General features: G+C 44.1%; 1 protein-coding gene across 1 annotated transcript in view; it reads left to right on the forward strand.

Annotated features, from left to right (window-relative positions):
- stard9 (StAR-related lipid transfer (START) domain containing 9) overlaps positions 1-18458 on the forward strand; it is a 284572-nt gene that overhangs the window by 102351 nt on the left and 163763 nt on the right. Inside the window, exons 4-6 of the mRNA XM_086003792.1 lie at positions 10511-10627; positions 16607-16639; positions 16741-16802. Coding sequence (XP_085859918.1) covers positions 10511-10627; positions 16607-16639; positions 16741-16802 — 212 coding nt within the window. The remainder of the gene's footprint in view (positions 1-10510; positions 10628-16606; positions 16640-16740; positions 16803-18458) is intronic.

An 18458-nucleotide genomic window follows, 5' to 3' on the forward strand; every position in this document is an offset into this window, starting at 1 on the left:
AAGAGGATACTGTACCGTGTGAAGGACCGGGTTTACAGTCACCTTAAAGTCCCCACAGATGCGAATTTTTTTCTGTTCCTCAGAGTTATTTTTCAATGTTCTTTTCATGACTGGAACGATGGGTGTTGCCCATTCGCTCCAATCTATTTTGGATAATACGCCTGCCCTTTCCAAATTCTGCAGCTCTGCCTCGACTGCTGGACGTATTGCGTATGGCACTGGTCTTGCCTTAAAAAATTTTGGAATTGCTGTATCTTCCACTTTTATTGAGGCGGTGATGCCTTTCAAGGTTCCTAGTTTCTCTTGAAACACTTCTTTGGCGTTGGCCAAGATGTCTTTTAATCGTTCAGGTATGATGTCATCATTGTTTTTTTCCTTACTGGTCACCGTCGGTGCCTGAATGGAGTGCCAGTCTAAACGTATCTTCCTTATCCATTCACGTCCCAACAACGGTGGACCACCATCTTGTAGAATGTATAAATACAACTTTTGTATTTCTTTGCCGTTGTATACCACAGGCACCCTTATTTTTCCTTTGGGGTAGACTTTCTGCCCCGTATATGTTTTTAAGATAATGGATGTGTCTTTTAGAGGTATATGCGAAAATAGCCCCTCGTAATCTCGTCGATTTATTACGGTTAGAGCTGATCCTGTATCTAGCTCCATTTTAACTGGGGACCCTGCTATTGTGAGGGTAACCCAAATGGTTTGGTAATCTTTTTTGGCAATTACATTATGTAATTTGAGACAGCTTAGTCTCTTGTTTCCGGAGTCGCTATCGCTATTCTGGTCTTCGGAGCTATTGTCCGTCATCATTTGTACCTTCCTGTACTTTTCTTTATTGATTTTTTTGTTTTCTGTCAGTGGATTTATTTTGTCCAGATTGGCATACCCGTGCAATGTGTCCAATCTTACCACATTGCCTGCATGCTTTGCCCTTGAACCAGCAGTCCCTCTGGTTATGGGTGGATCTGCCGCAGCGATAACATCTTCCGAACTCCTGTGTCATTTTATGGGTGCCAAAGTCCTGTGTCTCTTGTATCTCTGCAGCTCCTTTTGCTGCTGCTTCGTATGATACAGCCATACTGAAAGCTTTGTCCAATGTTAAATCTTTTTCAGAAAGCAGTCTTTTTTGTGTTCCTTCACTTAAGAGACCGCAAACAAATTTGTCTCGAAGATAATCCGATAGTCCTGCTCCGAATTGGCAGTACTTTGATAGCTTTCTTAATTCGGTTAGGTAATCAGCGTTACTTTCATTCTTGTGTTGATTTCTCTTGAAGAACTTGAATCATTCCGCTATCAGCAGCGGTGTTGGGTTTAAATGCTCCTGTAGGGTATCAATAATTTCTTTAAAAGTCTTGTCCTTTGGTTTGGCTGGAGTGATTAAATTGCGTAACAGCCCGTATGTCTTCGCGCCCATTAAGTTCAGAAGTACTGAAGCTTTTTTTTCATCTGCTATTCCATTTGCAGTGCAATAAACCTCTACTCTTTCCACGTATGTGGTCCAATCTTCTATTTCGCCATCAAAAGCCTCAATATTACCAGATTTAGGCATTTCAGCAAAGATATGGTGCTTCCCGCGCGCTTTTTTTCTCTGTAGCAACGATATGGCACTTCCCGCGCTTTCCCGCCGCTGCTACCGATAACAACGCTGTTTTACTGTGGTTTCCGTTTATTCACTGTTGGAGACTCGTTCCCGACGGAGGTCTAAACGCTGACCTGCTTGCCGCGCCGGCCGTCTCTCGAGTGCACCCTCCCAGTCCGTTATTGCTTGCCTCCGATTTCGCTGCCTGTCTCAGCTGTAGAGCCCGCCGCTGGAGCTCCAGCCTGATGCCCAGGAAGGATTAGCGCAGTACCTGTCACCAGCTTGGCCAGCTGGTGAAACCACAGTTTCTCTTACTTCCTTGAGTCTTCTGGATGCTGGAGGAATCGATGTCCTTGAGGTGCTGCCGAATTGCAGGTAAGTACGTTTCCACTTCGTCGCCACTGTAGTGTCCGTGTGTAGATAAAGACACTGAAGACAGGAGTTGGTTCATAGGTATTTACTAAGCAAGTCTGGGGGGGGGTTTCTAAAGGATATACACAATACACAGGCTTATATAGCCCAAGTGGCAATTACCGGCATTGCGCACACCTGGGGCTCTTAAAGGCACATACACCATAATTGCTCTTAAAGGCACATACACCACAGTATGTGTCTTTCGGTTTTGTGCGGCACCTGCAAGTAGTTCCAGTACTCGCATTGTGGTGCAGGGTGGTCTCGAGTTCCCTGCTTGAGAATGCATCGAGATAATTTACATACTCCCATTACACGTTCAAATGTTTATAAAAACTGTTGGTGGGGTTCTTGCAAATCCTTATTTGTGCTCAATGCCAAAAGTCAGCCTTCAGAGGCAGGACCTTAATTCATGTTACCTGAAACTTGGTCTAATGATTGAGATAATATTGATGACATGCCTCATGGGAAACAGTGAAGCCTTTACACAGTTGGGTTATAGGAAAAAGTATATCCTGCCCACTGTGTCTTCTAGTCTTTTGCAATTGGCAGGAAACTGTGTTCATAGACCATTGTGTCAGTTGTGGCCCAGTGGTAGCACTGTTGCCCCTGAGTCAGGAGATTGCGGGTTCAAGACCAACTCCAAAGATTTGAGCACATAATCTAGGCTGACGTTTCAGTGCAGTACTGAGGGAGTGCTGCACTGTCGAGAGGTGCTATCTTTCGGATGATATGCTAAACCAAGGCCCCATCTGCCCCCGCAGGTGGACGTAAAGGATTCTATTGCACGATTTTGAAGAACAGGGGAGTTCTCCCCGGGGTCCTTGCCAATATTTATCCCTCCACTGGCAGCACGGTGGCATAGTGGTTAGCACTGTTGCCTCACAACGCCAGGGACCCGGGTTCAAATCCGGCCTCGGGCGACTGTCTGTGTGGAGTTTGCACATTCTCCCCGTGTTTGCGTGGGTTTCCTCCGGGTGCTCCGGTTTCCTCCCACAGCCTAAAGATGTGCGGGTTAGGTTGATTGGCTATGATAAATTGACCCTTAGTGTTAGGGGGATTAAATACGTGGGGTTACGGGGATAGGGTGGGATATGTGTTGGTGTAGGGGTTACGGGGATCGGGTGGGATATGTGTCGGTGCAGGCTCGATGGGCCGAAATGGCCTCTATCTGCACTGTGGGGTTTCTGTGATTCTGTGATTAAGGGACAGATTATCTGGTCATTATCACATTGCTATTTTTGGGACCTTGCTGTGTGCCAGTTGGCTCCCGCGTTTCCTACTTTACAACAGTGACCGTACGTTGGGATGTAGTGAGGTTGTGAAAAGCGCAGCCAGCGAGGAACTTCATCCACTGAGGGTGCAAATTGACAAATGTACCCTATAAAGTACAGGACAGCATGTGTGGACAGTGTAGGAACCTTAATTCAATACAAGTTGCTATCACAGTAGAATAAACACAACGGTTTGTAATTCAAGGGCTCTCTTTATCAAGTGTCTAGGTTTTAGTCATCATGCTTGTGTATTAAAGCAAACTTTCTATGCTGTTAAGGAAGAAAATAGCTCCCAGAGTAATTGTACGCTTTCCGCTCACCCCCCCCCCCCCCCCCCCCCCCATCATGTAATATCGTGGACTGAAAATGTTAAGTTCTCTCTTCAGTTCAGATTTTGGAAACCTGCCACAGCTGCATTAGCGCAATTCATGGTCTATCCCAAAGGAAACTGCGAGCTGGAAGTTTGACTTCATTTCAAGAATATGGGCGTCTGAGTGTGGAAAAACGTTCTCATGAAGCCTGGGAAACACTACCCTTACCAGGCATTCGAAACAAACTCGAAATAGATTCTGAAAAGGCAGGGTCTGCCTTTTGCCTACTTATAGTTGGTTACAGTATAAAGGAGGAATACAGTTTCCTTATTTTCATAACTTAATTTATGCTTTAAAAAAGTTTGGGGGGAAATATGGATTTGATTAGTGATCCAGCTGGTTCTGTCTCTGGGTTAGCTAGAGTGAGATGCATTATAGCAAACCTAATCTAGTTGGTCATTGTAACCTGTTGTAATGATCAGGCTGCATTGGGGCAGCAATGCACAGCTGTACTCTGGGCTCAGACTCCGCAGCAGTCGGTGCCTTCACCTTGCTCCCTTCCACTGTAACCAACTAGAAGTAGGCAAAAACCAGGCCATGCCTTTTCATCGGGTTTATATCCGACTCCTGGTAAGGGTAATGTTTCGGAGTCTTGTTGCGAAGGTAACTCTTCACATTCAAACTTCCATGTTCTTGAAAGCAACTCAACCTTCCAGCTAGCAGTTTCCTTTGGGATGGATGGTGTTGTGGGGTCAGGATGGTGCATTGCATTCTCGAGTGCTGTGCCAACTCCATCTGTTAGACTGACCGGCACACTGCTGAGCTGCTTATTTCAGTGGATCTGAGAAAGAGCAGTGAACTTCTGCTGTGTGCTGAGATTTATTTTATGTAGGCCACCTTTACGCCATTATTGGTTTATTTTAGTTTGAATATTAGAATAGTCAGTTCATTGTCTGCTGGCCAAGCCCAGGAAGAGCAGGATTTCAGGGCCAGTGAACCTGGACCTCTGAGTTTTACCAGATCTTGGCTGGATTGTTGCAGTGGGCGGTGCTTTGAACTTGTTCCTTTGCTTTTAAAGTTCAGTTTATACCCTACAGAGTAATGTATTTTATGGCTTCAAAAATGGATGGGCTTTATGCAACTCTATTTTAAAGGACTAAAACTGTTCAGGGATTGGGATGGCCATTCACAGCATGGAAAGACTTCAGACTTAAATGTATTGTTTAAAATAAGCTTTTGTTTGAAACTGAGAATTCTTGACTTTCATAAAATACATCTTTCAGTAATGAATTTAATTTGCCGGCAAGAAAAAATGCTGTCTTCTATTCCACCATTGTTACATTCTTCATATAAAATTTCACAGTTTCAGACTCACTGCATCACATGCCATCTGAATGCTGTCATCTTTTGATTAACACAGACTCCTTATTAAAGACCGTAGTGATAACACTCTCGCAAATCGAATATTTATAAGTTCCAGCAGAGTGTGGCATACTTGGCAGAATGAATGTCGCTCTATAGGGGAATATTTTAAGAAGAATTCTCCCTCCTCTCGCAGGACAGTGACTCGTGCTAGGATATGGGTCGTCCAAGTACTGCTCGCCAACGTTCCCTTTAAACTGCGCAGCGCTCTGCAGCTCCCACGCAGCCAGCTCACAGGCTTTTAAATCGGAAAAACCACACCTGCTACGGTAGTTTGATTGGGCTGCGCAGCCCCTTAAAGGGGCCACGCACCCAAAATTTTTTTTAAAGGGAGCATTGCTGCTCACCCTCTGGTACCTCTTAGTCGCCACACTACTTGAGCTGACTGGCTAGTCAAATGCAGAAGACACATCACTTGAACCCAATTCTGTCTTTACCCGACGTATCAGTACACAGGCAATCGGGGGCAGCAAATCTGCTTCCCTTTCCTGTCCCTAATCCGGACCGATTGTGGTGCCGAGATCAGCCTGGGAATGGAGCCTGGTCTGTACTACTCCTTTCTATGCTGCCTTTACCAGCTAAGTCATCAAGACAGCCACAGGAAAAGAGCTCTGGATTATAAAATCCAGTTCTCAAAGTAAATGTTTTTGTATTAAATGGACTGATTGCACTCCACTAAGCTTTGTATGTTCTATATTGAATATTCCCAATGTGGTGCTTTTCATCACATGTATGTGGGAAATATCAAATATGTTATAGACAGTAAAATAACTTTCATGTGCGTTTGTATTTTTATACCATTTCTGCATGACTCATATACGTGCATCACTATACCTGATGGGGTTGGTCTGATAAAAAGGCAGAATCTTTTGTGGTAATGCTAAATGATGAGCCATTCAGCAACAACAAAGGTTTTGAAGTAATTGGGTTTGTTTTCAAAATAGCCGTTTCTGTTCAACAGAACACTATCAAATTCAAAAAAAATCCTCCTATTGGAATTTGTTGAGATTAATCATTCGGTCCTAGAGTTTGTCAAGTCCTGATGTAACGTTTCCATTCTGACAGACGGAAGTTGAATAGACTGCACTTTGTCGATCAGGAAATGATTGTCATGTGAGCAAGCACCAATTGTAGGGCCTTCAACCAGACGGGTTTAACATGTCTGTTGTGCCGAGCAGAAGGAGAAGGGCCTATACCTAGCCTGTGGCGTACTGCGTCAAATGTGCCTGTTTCTTTATAACATACTATGGAAATATACTTTACTGTAAAAATATCCTTGTATGTAATCCTCTTGGATCTCTAAAGGGACATTGTGTAGTGTGTTTGTGAGTATATATTTTCTATACAGTACTACAGTATCAGCCACACCACTGTTCATCTGGTGAGTAGATGAGAACCAAAGTCACAAATATAGATGTTTTACCCTTTTAAAAAGGGTTACTGATGGTTTAGACTCACTCTGACTTCCTGTGTGTCCTCGAGTTAGCTCCTGACAACTACACAGCTTTCCCCCATGGGGTAAGTAGGATGAACCTGGCTCCAAACATCTGTGCAAGTGCTTCAATTCCTTTTCCTGGTTTACCAGCCAGAAAGTGCAGCTGAGCGGTTTCCCATCCCTTCCCTCAGTAGCCTGACTGAAGGGAACCTCAGTCACCCCCTGACGAGATCTAAGTGACTAAGTTGATCAAGATTGCTGTACCAGTTGAAAAAACAGTTTTAACTAAATTCACAATGCTGCTATTCCGTTTCGAGTATGGCACATGCTACATAGGGAGGAAGTGTATTAACAAAAGTGTCCACAGAAGAATGATTTACACAACAAAAAATGTTCGGTCAACTTTTAAATGGTCAATAAAGGAGGAGAAAAATTCTCTCTAAGACTTTGAATGTTAATTTCAGTGATTAATTTTATATTCAGAGTCACTTTTCCAGAGAGAACCCAGAAGATCTTTGTTTGCCTCTCGGCATCTTATGTAGCCTTGGGTGGTTCAAGGCTGCAATGGGTGCTTTGAGGAAAGAAACTACTTTGGCTGTACCCATTGTTTCCCTCCAGTCTAGATCATGAATGGCCCAGTAACAGGGTGGCTGTGTTCATAAAGTAACACTGTCAACATATGAAGAAGTTTAATTTTTAGATTGTAGAGTAGAAGCATAAAAATAACGCTCCAGGTAGAGCTTAAAATGAAATCTGCGTACCCCTTGGCCAAGCTGACATGTGCTTCAGATTTAAACCACAATGCCTTATCGAAACAGCTGGACTGTAAATAGAGCCAAATTCACTGGATCTCATCTGGCAAGTGGGCTTAGATTTTGATTCTGATTAAGAACATGGGTTTGTGTTTTTTGGGTTATAAGCGAAAACAGATGGAATACGAGGGGCAAATTGAAGGAATTCTGATAACTCTACCCTAATTGGGTATAACCAAACTGCCCCTCAAGTCTCCTAACGAGAGCATTTAAAGTCTTATACACATGATGCCATTGTCAGTGTACTCCTTCCCCACCCAGTCTCTGTCTTTTTATACAAATAGACTGTAAAGAAAGCGGTGGAATTTTTCATGCATTCCACATCCTAATGATTGTGCTGCTACTGGTCACAAGATTAAAAAAAAACTTGCATTGCGTCACTCGAATACTGTACTGCCTCTGTACAAAAATAAAAAAGTGCATTATTCTGAGCTGCAGCAATTCTGATTTGCCACAGTACTTTAAAGAAAAGTGAATACTGTATAACAGAGTTAGTAACAGCACTGGTGCGGTTACAGCCATTGGTATCTTGATGCTGACACATGAATGCCTGAGCTAGTGCAGGCAATAGTTCTAATTTATTGTCCCTGATTAGGGCCGGATTCTGTAATGTATTACATCCTGGCATTTATAGCACAAAACCTCTTGGTTTGACCCTGTGCGAATGCTTCTGTGCCCTTATTATTTGACCCGTGTGTCTGCTGCTGTGAGTGACTCGATACAAGTGCCTCATTCACTGAACTATACAAGTGTTGTGTCAGTTGTTGTTGGGCTTCCCACAGTGCACTCCTCGAGTGAGAGACACACTTGGCAATCTCAGCGTAAAATGATTTGCATGCCAGCCAAACACTTTCACACACACTGGGTATCTGCGTGGTGAGAGTGCCTCTTTTCAGCCTTTTCGAACATTGTGTTGTTCGATAAACATTTCAAAAAATCTAGTAAGCTTAGCGAGGGCCGTTGCATTGTGGTGTTTAAAAAAAAAATTGAACCTTATAGGAACAGGAGGAGGCCATTTAACCCATCGAACCTGTTCTGCAATTCAATTAGATCATGGCTGATCTGTATCTTAACTCCATCCACACCCGCCTTGGTTTTGTAACCTTTACCTAACAAAAATTGATCAATCTCAGTTTAGGAATTTTCAATCGACCCCCAGCATCAGCAGCTTTTTGAGCATGAGAATATGAGTAAACAGACATGACGTGGCAAGTATAAATTGTTATGAGGAGCAGGTGACTTTGGACCTCTGGCTCCCAAAGCTCTCCACCACTGGGGTTTTCCTCACCTCATGTCTAGGTCTGTTGTGGAGTAATTGAAAAAGATTGATTACAATGATTGGTCAACAACTCCATTATCGTTGCATCATGTGACTGCCAGGATGGTAGAAGGTGAACTAGATGGACCATGGTCTTTTCCATCTAGCAATTCCGATGATCCTTTTGCTCTCTGGGCTTATTTTTAGAGGGGTTGGTCTGTTTATTTTAAGCAAGCCTTCACTAAAATAGCGGACAGTGGAAAGTCTAACAAACGCATTAAGTGTTTGTCTGCCACGCTCGCCAAAAAAAATTTTTTTTTCCTTTTGGTCCTAAACATAAGGTCAGTGATCATTAGCCAGACTGAATGTCTTAGAAAAATTAACCAAAGCTGAACTGCATAAATAGTATACTATATTCTGTGGCGGATACCTGCCCAAAGCGTGTGAGTTGTTCTTCACAAAAGTGAAAAGCATAAATCAAAGCGTTCTACGAGCGAGTCATCCTGATAGCTTTTTGTTGGTGACAGAGCAGGAAAAGCACCCGGGATGCTTGGTCACTGGTGAAATACAGTGGGTACTTGGCAGCCCCTGGGACAACTGTATACATCTGGGAGAACCAAAAGTATCTCAAGTTCTGGAGAATCAGGTTGAGGCACATTCCTGGATGAGGGTAGAGAGAGTTGTCTGTACATCTACTATACCTCACCTGGAAATACTTGATGCTGACAATGGATTCCTGAGCTGGCTATGTTTCCCAGCACCAACAACCTGTTGAACGGAAAAGTCATCACCGGAACAGAAACTTGGTGGCACTGTGCGAGTTTCTGTGGAATAAGAATCCTGTAAAACTGAAATTTTAATATTTACGGCCTATATTTTCCTGTTCCCTAACAGTTATTGTTGAGTTGTGTGCTGCTCAACACAGACTTTGTTCCTAACTGTGTTACTCTTCACTTATTTTACACCCTGTTTTATTCCTTGATGGTTGAAGATAGTTGCTACCAAATAATGGCAGCCAACCTATCCAGACCGACTTCAATAATTGAAAGAAAGAAACTTGCATTTCTATAGCGCCTTTCATGACCTCAGGGTGTTCCAAAGTGCTTTACAGCCAGTGAAGTACTTTTTGAAGCATAGTCTCTGTTATAATGTAGGAAACATGGCAGCCATTTTGCGCACAGCAAGCTCCCACACATCAATGTGATAAATCACCCGATAATCTGTTTTTAGTGATATTGGTTGAGGGATAAATGTTGGCCAGGACTTCGAAATAGTGCCATGGGATCTTTTGCACCCACCTGAGAGGCCTGATGGGGCCTTGGTCTAAAAGATGGCACCTCTGACAGTGCAGTACTCCCTCAGTACTGCACTGGAGAGTCAGTCTGGATTATGTGGTGAAGTCTCTGGAGTGGGATATGAACCCACAACCTTCTGACTTAGGCAAGAGTGCTACCCACTGAGCCACGGCTGACACTTAACAATAATTAATAATGGCCCCGGTATCTGTTTAATGAAGAGAAATACACAACAGGTCTGTCAGCATCCGAAAGGGAAATAATTGTTTAACTTTTGGGGTGGGGACCCTGGATCAGAACCACCTCAAAATACTAATGTCTTTTCTCTTTCATACTGAAAGGCCTGCTGCGCATTTCCTGCATTTAGATTTCTAACATTTGTAAGTTTTCTATTAGTCTATAATGAGACTGGGAGAGAATCATTTAATCGAGGGAGTTCTGATGATTGAAACCAATTGAGCTTCCTTCTGATTGCTAATTTTATCATTTGAACCCGTCGATTGAATGAACATCATTCTTCACTGCTACTCATTCCAAATGTATTGACATCACATCTACCACCTAACAGGCATATTTTGGGCCTTAAAATATTAGAAGCTTTACAAAAGGCTAGGCTGTGCTTTTTGAATCTCTGTTTCTATGATACTGTCGCCATTGAATATGCAATTCTCCAGCCCACTAATCCTGTTTATGCTCTCTGTCTGCAGGTGTACCAGGATCTTGGCACATCAGTCCTGTCAGGAGCCATTGAGGGTTACAATGTCTGTCTGTTTGCCTATGGACAGACTGGCTCAGGAAAAACATATACTATGATGGGGACACCAGTGAGTATTCACTGCATGCTATTTACATTTGTTCTAATGCCACTCTAAGCATCATACAAGTAAGACAGGAAGCCAGGGTACAGTTCGGTATCATTTTGTTAGTTTTATTCATGCACCCTTTATTTCTCCTACACTAACTTATTCACTTCAGTTATGAAAGACATTCACTATATCCCATGTCCACTCTGCCCAGCTGTCAGACTATAGTGAGAATAATGCCAAATGGAGTCTTTAGCAGTGAATGGCTTAACTTGGAGTTTCTCAGTCATCGTACGTTTTCTGGCTTAATCTTCCTTTCTGACTGACATAGTGATGAACAACAGGTCAGTCAGAGGAAGCGCTGTCTTTGAGTGGTGTTTACACTGAGTCACTTGGATTTGAGCTTACCGTATTGCCTTGAAAAGATTCATCCAGAACCACATCCAGTACTAGTCAGAACTTTAAGGGAGCCACTGGTTATATTACAACAGTGACTACACTTCAAAAGTACTTCATTGGCTATGAAACGCTTTGGGACATCTCAAGATCGTGCAAGGTGCTATTGAAATGCAAGTGCTTTTTTTATAGCTAATAGCTGCATATGATAAAAGCATTGAGAAGAAAAGTGGGGCAAGTGATCCTGACCTTGTGGTATATGTTGAACTCCCCTGCTCTTCGATCTTCTACAAGCAACAGAGATTTAATGTCTCATCTGAAAGTTGGCGCCTCCGACAGTGCCCTACTCCCTCAGTACTCCACTGGAGTGTCAGCCTAGAGTGGGACTTGAACCTACAACCTTCTGACTCAGGCGAGAGAGCTACCCACTGTGCTGTGTTTTAAAAGTTACTCAAATTTGACCTCCACTGATGAGCTGGTTTGGGAAAAGTGGTGTGCAGCTGAGTCATACAGACCAGAAGATGCCAGATTCAAGTCTCGGCCTGTGCTGAGTCAGCTCACCTCAGTTGGAGCAACCATTCGAACACTACAATTGGTCTCGGCACCCCTGGACTGGGGAGGAGAAAGTCAGCCAGGACTCCCGTTCCTGAATGCGAACGAGTGATGCTGCTGAAAAATGCCCACGTTTGGGGGCCAGCAAAGGAGAGGGTGGGCGTGGCTGTAGTACTGCCTCTCGCCAAGTGGTGAAATAACCTGCCATCAGTCCCTGTCTAGGCATACACATGAAGAATGGCCTGTTCACCATGAAACCGCATCCCAGCTCGAGTCTGCTACTTCAGAAGAGATGGGGGGAACATTGCACAAAGGAAAATTGAATAACATTGACGTAATTATCCCATTTTACCGTGGTTAGATCTCACTAATTAGCTAAGCCACTGAAAATGTCCTTTAGCTCAGTAATTTAGCTCAGCTCGAGTGGTTTAACCCAAGTATTTCCACCTTTGTAACTATTTTGAGGAGGGAAGCAGGGATAATTGGAAATGGCTTATAACTGTTAAAACTCACCACATAAAAACAGTTGAATTCAGATTTATTATTAGAGGTCTAATTTGTTGGCTGATTAGTGGTAAATTTGAAAGTGCTGTACTGAAGAACGCAGCACAAATTTGAAAACCAAGTTATTTATAAACAGGAAGTGGGTTGTACAAAGAACCATGTCGGTATTGTGTATTTTGTAGAATATGCTTAGATCAATTTATCATAGCATTACTTTGAAAGTAGTTAATAACAAACGGTTTCCAGTGAACCATTTGTGCGTGTCTGTGCACACGTGGCGTCTTTATTTTGTGAATTAACTTACAGATTTCAGAAACCTGACCATTTATAAAATGATTTGATTCAACCCACTCAAACCTTCGACAGCTTACGTCAAAGGATTGAGGGCATTGACATTTATATAGGATTAATAGGGTTAGCTATTATGTTAAGGTATTACTGAATGAGCAATCAACAATACAAAGACAATAGAGTGGTAATTAATTAATGTGCAAAATTACCCACAGTTTTGAATAGGAGAGGTAATCATAGAAACATAGAAGATAGGAGCAGGAGTAGGCCATTCGGCCCCTCGAGCCTGCCTCAGATAAGGCGACCAAAACTGCACACAATACTCAATGTGGTCTCACCAAGGCCCTGTACAACTGCAGCAAGACATCCTTGTTCCTGTACTCGAACCCTCTCGCTACGAAGGCCAACATACCATTTGCCTTCTTGTCCATTCAATGAGATCATGGCTGATCATCCAAATTCAGTACCCTGTCCCTGCCTTCTCTCCATATCCCTTGATCCCTTTAGCCGTAAGAAATATATCTAACTCCTTCTTGAATATATTTAATGAATTGGCCTCAACTGCCTTCTGTGGTAGAGAATTCCACAGGTTCACCACTCTCTGGGTGAAGAAATTCCTCCTCATCTTTGTCCTAAATGGCTTACCCCTTATCCTTAGACTGTGACCCCTGGTTCTGGACTCCCCGGCCATCGGGAACATCCTTCCTGCATCTAGTCTGCTAGTCCTGTTAGAATTTTATAAGTTTCAATGAGATCCCCTCTCATTCTTCTAAACTCCAGTGAGTATAAGCCCAAACGACCCAATCTCTCCTCATACGTCATTCCTGCCATCCCAGGTATCAGCCTGATGAATCTTCACTGCGCACTCTCCATGGCAAGAACATCCTTCCTCAGATAAGGCGACCAAAACTGCACACAATACTCAAGATGTGGTCTCACCAAGGCCCTGTACAACTGCAGCAAGACATCCTTGTTCCTGTACTCGAACCCTCTCGCTATGAAGGCCAACATACCATTTGCCGCCTTGTCAATGGACAAGTATTTTGTAATCATGTTACACTCTTCTCTGCTGGGGTAAAGTTTCTTTTGGTTAAGTTGTGGTAAATTTATGTAAAACCAAAATTTGTTGCATGAGCCAGAAATTATGGACTTCAGTTATGTGGAGAGATTAGAGAAGCTGGGGTTGCTCTGTTCAGAGCAGAGCAGGTTAAGGGGAGATTTAATAGAGGTGTTCAATACGATGAGGGGTTTTGAAGGAGTAGATAGGCAGAAACTGTTTCCACTGGCAGGAGCGTCGTTAACCAGAGGACACAGATTTAAGATAACTGGCAAAAGAACCAGAGGGGAGACTAGGAGAAATTTTTTTACGCAGCGTTATTATGATCTGGAATGCACTACCTGAAAGGGTGGTGGAAGCAGATTCATTAGTAACTTTCAAAAGGGAATTGGATATATAATTGTAAAGGAAACATTTGCAGGACTATGGGGAAAGAGCAGTGAAGTGGGACTAATTGGATAGCTCTTTCAATGAGCTGGCACAGGCACGATGGGCCAAATGGCCGCCTCCTGTGCTGTGAGATTCTATGATTAGCAGTTCTCTTGGTGGATTCGTTTAGTTCTTGGGAGGAAACATCTGTTTTAATACAGTGCGCCATTAAAGTTAACACCAGATGTTGCCACATTAGCATCAAAAGTCCAGTCGAAATTGACGTTAACTGTTTTCTGTGAGCAGGGTCAGGTGTCGCTTTTATTATATTTCCCTCTGATTTTGTAAGCTATTTTCACTCATCTCTAAGTTCCTAAGCACCGCACAGAATTCCGTAACTGAGACTGAAAGCAGACAGCACCCTACTCCTAGGCTATTGTTCCTCTTGAACCAGCCACTGAAGGGTAGATTGGAACATTGCTCTCTTTTTCTTTCCCTTCCTTGGTCAAGTTTGACGTGGACAAGCCTTTAAAGTTCCACAGCTTGTTAGTGCACCCAAAGGAGGCTTTACCTTTGCTGAAAAATGTTCTTTGCAAAACAAATTCAATTCAGACCTCATCGCTTTACCTGTGTGATAGATGAAGTAGTTACGATTACCAAAAGTGGTGACATCAATTTATTTTGCAGACAGTTTTATATTCCTATTTTTTTGTGAGAGTGTGTGCGCATAACACGTGCTATTTCCACAGTGGCTATCACGCATCATAATTGGTCGTGTGCCAACAGAGGATGTGCATATTCTGTCTATTGTGTCAGCCTTGGCTCAGTGGTAGCACTGTCACCTCTGCGTCAGAAGGTCATCCGGTCAAGCCCCACTCCAGCGATTTGAGCACATAATCCCAGGCTGATTTCAGTGCAGTACTGAGGGAGTGCTACACTATCGGAGGTGCTGTCTTTTTCGGATGAGACATTAAACCAAAGCCCGTTTTGCCTGTTCGGATGGATATAAATGACCACATAGCGATATTTGAAGAAGAGTAGGAGAATTCTGCTGGCCATTAATTCCCCTCGACCATCACCACCAAAGCATTTTAACTTTTCATTTATCACATCGTTGATTGTGGGACCGTGCTGTGCACAAATTGGCTGCCATGTTTGCTTTCATAACAGTGACTGCACTTAAAAACTAATTAACTGTGAAGTACTTTGGGACATCCTAAGTACATGAAAGGTGCAATCTCAATGCAAGTTCTTTTTATTGTATTTCACACACCCTGTATTGCATTGGTTTTGAACTCACAAGAACATGTTAAAATCTATCTCTATAAATGCACAGTAGATCAGTCACCATCTGATAGAGCAAGAGAGAAATATTTACAGTGATGCTCTCAATCAGTTTGGATGATGGGTCCACCCTAAATATTAACCTATCTTTTCACAGAGGCTAGCTGACTGCATTTCCAATATTTTCTGTTATTTCAGATTTCTAGAATTTGATTTTTCTTTTTATCTCCACCTAACTCTACCTCATTCTACAAACTTTATCTAATTTTCTTCTATATCTAGATTGTTCCCAAAGTTAATGAAAATATCTAAATTGGTATAATATTTTCTCCTCAATTTAAGGTTGTGTTTGGAGCACATGAACCATCAGCTTCTGAATGACTTGATCTTGGGTTCAGGACAAAAGGCTGACTCCCATTTTGACAGACCAGTTACAACCACTTCCAGTACATAACAAAATGTTTTGTCTATTCACTTGAGCAATGCAAGCCCCTTTAGGAAGTGCTGTTTCTTCCTACTGATTTGAATGATTAAGGTCTCGTTTATGTCTGATCTTTTTGGATATTTGTGGTAGTGAAGATAATCCTGGGGGAAAAAACCACAATCTGCAATTGGCCATTGAATAATGGCGTTTCTAAGATGGATAACAAACGGATGTACAGTCATGAACATCTCCAAACCACTATGGGCCTTGTAAGACATCTGTGCTTCGTTTGGCTGACGGTCTATTGTCTGTGATGTTTCCAGCAATAGTTTATCTTACTGCTATTTTATATAGTTATATAATAGCTGTGGCTTAGTGGGTACTATTCTTGCCTCTGAGTCAGAAGACTGTGGGTTCAAGTCCCACTCCAGGGCAGTACTGAGTGCAGAATCTAGGTTGAAACTCCCAGTGCAGTACTGAGGGAGCGCTGCACTGTTGGAGGTGTCGTTGTTCAGATGAGACATAAAACCGAGGCCCCATCTGCCCCCTCGGGTCTATGTAAAAGACACCATGGCACTATTTGGAAGACGAGCAGGGGAGTTCTCCCCGGTGTCCTCGCCAATATTTATCCCTCAACCAACATAACAAAAACAGATTATTTGGCCATTATCACGTTGCTGTTTGAGGGACCTTGCTGTATGCAAATTGACTGCCGTGTTTCTTAGATTACAACTGTGACTACATTTCAAAAGTATTTCATGGGCTGTAAAGCACTTTCGGACATCCTGAGGTTGTGCAAGTTCTTCATTTCTGTCAGGGTGAATGATTATAAAGATGAAGAGGCTGTTGGTAATGAAGAACAAGAGGTGAATAACAACAAGAAAAATCATTGGAGGTGGAAAATTATAAGGAATAGATTTTTAATTGTGCAGACTATATATGTAACCATGAGAAGAACATTTCATGGTAGGGAGGGTCAGCGGACAGGAGTTGTGAGTGAAGCTGAATTTGTTTAATTCAGAATATAATAATGAGAAATAAATGACTATCAGTAGATGATTTTGAGTGAGGAAGCTATTGAATTACGAATATCAATGACTCATTATTCCTGTATGTCCCGTAGGCATCGATTGGGCTGACACCAAGGATATGCAAGGTAATTGCTTCCCTAATAATTTAAGTAACTTGGCTCTTATCTATCTCACATTAATCACTGTTGATTCATATCATGTGCTTCATAATTGTTGCTTTTCACAGGGACTCTTTTCAAGGGTTGATGACTACCAAGAGAAGCCAGCATCATGCAGAATAGAAGTTAGGTGAGAATTAACACTAGCATTTCTTTTTAAAATCCCACCCCTGAATTAATGGCACTTACAGTTTTGCTTTCTCATGCGCGATCTTGCTCCATCTCCTTCTCTCTCCTTTTCTCCCTCTCTCTCTCTCCCCATCTCCCTCTCTCTCTCTCTCCATCGGCACGGTGGCATACTGGTTAGCACTGTTGCCTCACAGCGCCAGGGACCCGGCCTCGGGCGACTGTCTGTGTGGAGTTTGCACATTCTCCCTGTGTCTGCGTGGGTTTCCTCCGGGTGCTCCGGTTTCCTCCCACAGTCCAAAGATGTGCGGGTTAGGTTGATTTGGCTATGATAAATTGACCCTTAGTGTTAGGGGATTAAGTATGTGGGGTTACGGGGATAGGGTGGGATATGTGTCGGTGCAGGCTCGATGGGCCGAAATGGCCTCTATCTGCACTGTGGGGATTCTGTGTGATTCTGTGTGATCTCCCTCTCTCTCTCTCTCTCTCTCTCTCTCTCTCTCCATCTCCCTCTCTCTCTCTCTCTCTCTCCATCTCCTCCTCCCCCCCCCCTTTCTCTCTCCACCTCCCCCTTTCTCTCTCCACCTCCCCCTTTCTCTCTCTCCACCTCCCCCTTTCTCTCTCTCCACCTCCCCCTTTCTCTCTCTCCACCTCCCCCTTTCTCTCTCTCCACCTCCCCCTTTCTCTCTCTCCACCTCCCCCTTTCTCTCTCTCCACCTCCCCCTTTCTCTCTCTCCACCTCCCCCTTTCTCTCTCTCCACCTCCCCCTTTCTCTCTCTCCACCTCCCCCTTTCTCTCTCTCCACCTCCCCCTTTCTCTCTCTCCACCTCCCCCTTTCTCTCCACCTCCCCCTTTCTCTCCACCTCCCCCTTTCTCTCCACCTCCCCCTTTCTCTCTCTCCACCTCCCCCTTTCTCTCTCTCCACCTCCCCCTTTCTCTCCACCTCCCCCTTTCTCTCTCTCCACCTCCCCCTTTCTCTCCACCTCCCCCTTTCTCTCCACCTCCCCCTTTCTCTCTCTCCACCTCCCCCTTTCTCTCTCTCCACCTCCCCCTTTCTCTCTCTCCACCTCCCCCTTTCTCTCTCTCCACCTCCCCCTTTCTCTCTCTCCACCTCCCCCTTTCTCTCTCTCCACCTCCCCCTTTCTCTCTCTCCCCTCCCCCTTTCTCTCTCTCCACCTCCCCCTTCTCTCTCTCCACCTCCCCCTTTCTCTCTCTCCACCTCCCCCTTTCTCTCTCTCCACCTCCCCCTGTCTCTCTCTCCACCTCCCCCTGTCTCTCTCTCCACCTCCCCCTGTCTCTCTCTCCACCTCCCCCTGTCTCTCTCTCCACCTCCCCCTGTCTCTCTCTCCACCTCCCCCTGTCTCTCTCTCCACCTCCCCCTGTCTCTCTCTCCACCTCCCCCTGTCTCTCTCTCCACCTCCCCCTTCTCTCTCTCCACCTCCCCCTGTCTCTCTCTCCACCTCCCCCTGTCTCTCTCTCCACCTCCCCCTGTCTCTCTCTCCACCTCCCCCTGTCTCTCTCTCCACCTCCCCCTGTCTCTCTCTCCACCTCCCCCTGTCTCTCTCTCCACCTCCCCCTGTCTCTCTCTCCACCTCCCCCTGTCTCTCTCTCCACCTCCCCCTGTCTCTCTCTCCACCTCCCCCTGTCTCTCTCTCCACCT

The sequence above is a fragment of the Somniosus microcephalus genome, chromosome 12, assembly GCF_052327205.1.
Source record: "Somniosus microcephalus isolate GS21.2 chromosome 12, FLI_Smic_1.0, whole genome shotgun sequence".
Lineage (NCBI taxonomy): Eukaryota > Metazoa > Chordata > Chondrichthyes > Squaliformes > Somniosidae > Somniosus > Somniosus microcephalus.